This window comes from Beta vulgaris, chromosome 3, assembly GCF_026745355.1.
Source record: "Beta vulgaris subsp. vulgaris cultivar EL10 chromosome 3, EL10.2, whole genome shotgun sequence".
Taxonomy (NCBI): Eukaryota; Viridiplantae; Streptophyta; class Magnoliopsida; order Caryophyllales; family Amaranthaceae; genus Beta; species Beta vulgaris.
Genome location: NC_079204.1, coordinates 57,031,503 through 57,036,193, shown reverse-complemented (window position 1 = coordinate 57,036,193; position 4,691 = coordinate 57,031,503). Strand labels below are relative to the sequence as shown.

The 4,691-nt window shown below is 34.8% G+C and overlaps 1 protein-coding gene across 2 annotated transcripts; it reads right to left on the bottom strand.

The window, feature by feature from the left end:
* Positions 1-827: 827 nt before the first annotated feature.
* LOC104889801 (alkaline ceramidase) lies at positions 828-4,063 on the bottom strand. Of its 2 annotated transcripts, none has more exons than XM_010675114.4 (3): positions 3,725-4,063; positions 2,902-3,236; positions 828-1,564 (listed from the first exon to the last, which is right to left on the bottom strand). In XM_010675114.4, the coding sequence occupies exons 2-3, from the start codon at positions 3,153-3,155 to the stop codon at positions 1,051-1,053; spliced, it is 768 nt and encodes a 255-aa protein (XP_010673416.2). In that variant the 5' UTR covers positions 3,156-3,236; positions 3,725-4,063; the 3' UTR covers positions 828-1,050. The 2 variants fall into 2 exon arrangements, with proteins under 2 accessions (XP_010673416.2, XP_010673415.2); XM_010675113.4 differs by having other exon boundaries at positions 3,757-4,062.
* Positions 4,064-4,691: the final 628 nt, after the last annotated feature.

Genomic DNA, 4,691 nt, shown 5'->3' with positions numbered 1-4,691 from the left:
TATACTTGTGATCATGGGAATGAATCTTTCATAATGCATTTTCTATTTTTTTTAGTGTGTGGATTACATGGGGCATATAACACTTTAAACGAAAATGCTACGTGGCAAACTTCTTTGCTTAAGGAATGTCTTTTAATATATTAGTATAGATAATTAGACTCGAAGAACATTTTGTTGTTCCTTCAATTTGTATATCAACATGGAATTAGGAGGCAGGCAAATGCAAAGCAACGCGGAAATTTTGGTTCATAGTTTTCCTGCTGCTTTTCCTCTTCTGCTACTGTGTTTCCTTGGCCTCTAATTTTTTAAACATATATTGTGCTTCCTTGCCAAACTATATACTGCATGAGAGAACAAGTCTCTATCTATATGACCCGACTAATCAAAATTTTCTTTCTTCAAACCTCTTCTCCAAGAAAATGAGGTTAAATAATCAGAACTCTATGGATCTAGGCATGGCAGTCTTCCAGGTGGAGTCCCATGTTACTGCTTGATTGCTTATATCACATTCACTGTTGGTGACAGACTGACAGTACGGAGTTGTTCAACTCCTAACATTCAAGTGCATAACTGAAGACAAAAAGGACATAAGTGGCTCATCACTCATCAGTAAGGGCAACACAACATTTAACAGAACTGATCAGAGGTCTTCTTTATAGTAATAGTAGAATGACATTTGGGTTTAGGGTAATTGATTGACGAGCCCTCCAAAAGGACTAGGCCATTTTTTATTTGCGTGACAATATTTTCTTACAATCCGAAAATGTTTACTGGTACATGGGCACTTAGTAAGCAACCAGCAAGTTTTCTGTATCTAGAGTAGTCAATAGAAAAAACTAGTTTGTAATTCCAAAATTGCCTGTTACTAAGGAATAAGTTAATATGGTACACGTGACCATGCACTAGGGTTTTACATTTTACTCAACGAAAAACCAAAATATCATTTACATCCATTGAGAACACACCTAAAAAAAATTAATTGAAACGTCTCCAAAGAAGCTAAAGCCACACAACTATAATTAAAACTATTGTTCACTCCACAGCTTGTTTTCACTGAGTCTTGGGTTTGTGGATTTTCACATAAGGGAGGACCCCCATGAAACAAGAAACTTTTGGATCCCATCCCAGTTGCTGTGCGCGACAGAACATTAAGAATATATTTGCAAAATATGAGTTGAACCCCATGAAGACGTGCCAGAAAGCATGACCCTGCGGGTTGAAATCCCAGCTAGAAAATTTCATGCAGAACTCACGATCCACAAACCAACAAAGGCTCCCCAGGAGTAGTGTCACCAAGTACAACTTTGCCAGCCCCTTGGCGTAGACATTACTGGTGTGGATGTAATACTTGTACATTCGAGGGATGCAAAGAAGACAGAGTAGCATATAATGCAACTTAAAGCATATATCAAGACCTACTAGATGATGAAGAAGACCAAATGCAGCACCATAGAAAAAGATGAATGTTGGCATTGTGCTCTTGTAGTGCCAATCTGGTGAGTAAAGTATGTAGAGATAAAGCAGCATTTCCCAAACCATTGGTGTTTCATCACTATGTTGATGCCTGTAAAGAGATGGTGACAGAGTGATAGATAGTTAAGAGAGTGAAAACCTTGAAACATTAAAGCAAAGGTCATTTTCATAAATGGAGGGCTCACATGGCAACATATCCTAGAGAGACGTCTACAGAGGTATGAATTATGAAGGGCATCAGATATCATATGAATATATAGGAAAAGGGGGGAAAAAGCCATAATAATTATGCATATATTCAAGGTCTAACATAGAAGCACAGAAGGGCTGGAGGAAGCACATTCCTATCCTGATTTCCAATAACAAAAAGGGAAGAGAAAAGCCACAGCCGTGCATCTATCATACGCTCTAACGAAAAGACCAAAAACTTGTGCTGATTTCCCAAATCTGCAATCCACCCATGTTTTGAATTCTACCCTTGCATATTGTCTTTATTTGTTATTATTTCCTTCCTTTCTGGGCAGGGAGGTCATATGTTTAATTCGAAATATGAAGCTAGAAAAGATACCAAAATGAGAAAATGAGTTGAATATCTAGGAACAACAAGGATAGCAAAAAAGGCTATTCATTGGAAAGAACCTCTCAGGTTATTACGTAGTACATGGGGTCTGGGTTGTTGTTGCATTAAAAAGTCAGGCTCTTCACAATTACCCAGATGGTTAATTAATGGAATTACGGGTAGCAAATTGAAACTGTGAGATAGTATCTGGTCTAGAATCTAGAATACTACAAAACAGGGACAGGGCTCTTCACAAGTTCAAACAACACAAATGATCGACAAAATGCTGGATGAATAACTAAAACTGTGAGAGCTATCTCTAGAATAGAACAACATTTCAAATTTTAGCAGTAACATACACAAACACGCGCGTGCAAACATACACAGTTGCAACCAATTAGGAACTTGAACTGTCAACATATCTCACTCCAAATGACCATCCACCACCAGCTAACTGATCACATCTCATGCGCATGGAAGTTGAACTTTCAGCAAGATTTACGCTCGATACAGTACTTTTGTCTTTTTTCTTCTCTTAATAAGAACAAAAAAAAAGAGCAGCACCTAGCTCTTATCTTATTAAAAAAAATCCATCTAGTTACAAAAACTAAAAGAAGTTCTTAGTAGAAGGCAGAAAGCAGTCATGACATTATGAAACAAATTGATTTATTAGAAAGAGAAAAAAAACAGTTCCACTTTCCAACAAACAGGCAAGATAAATTACCAATTTATCATTTACACTTGCCATGGAAACCAAAAAACAAGCACCAATGAACCATCATCATCAACACGTCAAGAAAAAACCATCATCAAACTCTGCATATATTATGGTTAATAAATTATCTGAATAGATAAAGGAATTGACTTACACACGTTGCAGCGTAGCATGATACAGCATGTTACCAATAGCCAATGCCATGTTGGATATGTGAAGGAAACTGAACCTCTTCTCGAAGCGTTGTCTGAGGGCATTTATGAGACCGAAAAGTGCCAAAATGATGCCCGGAACATTTGAAATGGTGTTGAAGAACTCTGCAATATAAGATGAGTAAACATAGTTCTGCTCACAACACTCGATGGTAGATGTAACAGGACCCCAAAAGCTTGATATTCCATCTGCCATAATTCAATAATTGGGTTTGTAGCAATATGCAGACACCAGTGCTTTATGATTCGAAAGATGAAAGCTTACTCTGCCAAGTATCTACAACGAAGTAAGGATCCCATTAAAGAAAGAAATTTGCTGTTTCCAAATATATTTCACATCAATCTTAGTCCAATCCACGTCAAAACCATAAAACCGCAGAATAAGGCTAAGAACAGCAGCACCAGTCCTACCAGTGAACTTTGCCAACAACAATGTCACTAATAATACTTCTCAAAACAATAATATTATAAAAAACGGAAACAAGAACAATAAAAACACAACATAAGATGTTTGAATGACGAAGCAATAACTTCATAATATTGGCTAATAGAATGCCTCATCATACAAACAAAATGCGGAAGCAGCACCTGCAGCGGCGTATCCAAGGGGAAGGGGGTTCAGTCTTCAGTGGGTTCAACTCAAACCCCAAAATCTGGATTTTTTTTTTTGAGCTCGCATCAGATACTACTGAATTCAATTGAATATTTCTTACTCAAACATTTAATGATAAACTACAAATACAAAGTTTAAATCTTATAACTTACAATATATATAGTAAGATTGGTCCTAAACAAACCTCAATCGTCGAAAAAATGCTTCAATTTCTTTCCTCGAGAAGTAACTTGAATTGATGCAGGAAATACGAAATTCGAGATCAAACTTTTTAGATAATGGAATGAAATCTGTAATATGTAGAGTGATTAATTCCCCTATTCTACAGATTGGAATTTCGGGAGTTAGGGTTACAAACTTCTCCTTTTCTATGTTTCTTCTTTCCTTCTTTTTTTTCTCTCCTTTTTCTTCTGAACTTTTAAAAAAATTGGTTTTTGTTAAGTGAATATTTTGTAAAACAATTTTATGCTAGATGATGTAAACTCCCCAATCAGATTGTGAATGGCATTGATTAATATTTATAGTATTTGCAAAATAATAATCTTGATTATGTTAGAAATCTAATTATATAAGGATTATATAAATATCTTTTAAATCAATGAGAAAATATTATCCTAAATGTATTCTCAGATTTGAGTAATAAAAGGTTTATTAAGCTATTCTACTGGTACTAATTGTTCTACTAGGTCATTTCAGGTAATTTTAACTTTAAGATACTTTGAATCGAGAATGACACTCATACGTAATATTTTTTATAAAATAGTACGTGAAATTTTAGTAACTTTTTTCTAGAGTTAAAAGGGAAATTAAACTAATTTGTTGTAATGAATTTCAAAATTATTACTAAATTATAAAAATTGTTTAGTATCTATATCTTTTGGATTATGTATAAATTTTATCAACACATTGTTCCAGAAAAATTTTAAATCTTCAAATAATATGGAGAAGTATAACTAAAGATGATATGTGTTTTCCATCGTCGACAAACCTGATGGACAATTGTAGTTCAAATAAGATGAGTGTTAGTTAGAGGTAATGATTAACGAAGTTGATAACCATCAATAATTAAGGACATGTTTCGTATTTCTATAAAAGCCAACGGCATTTGGTAAATTTCTA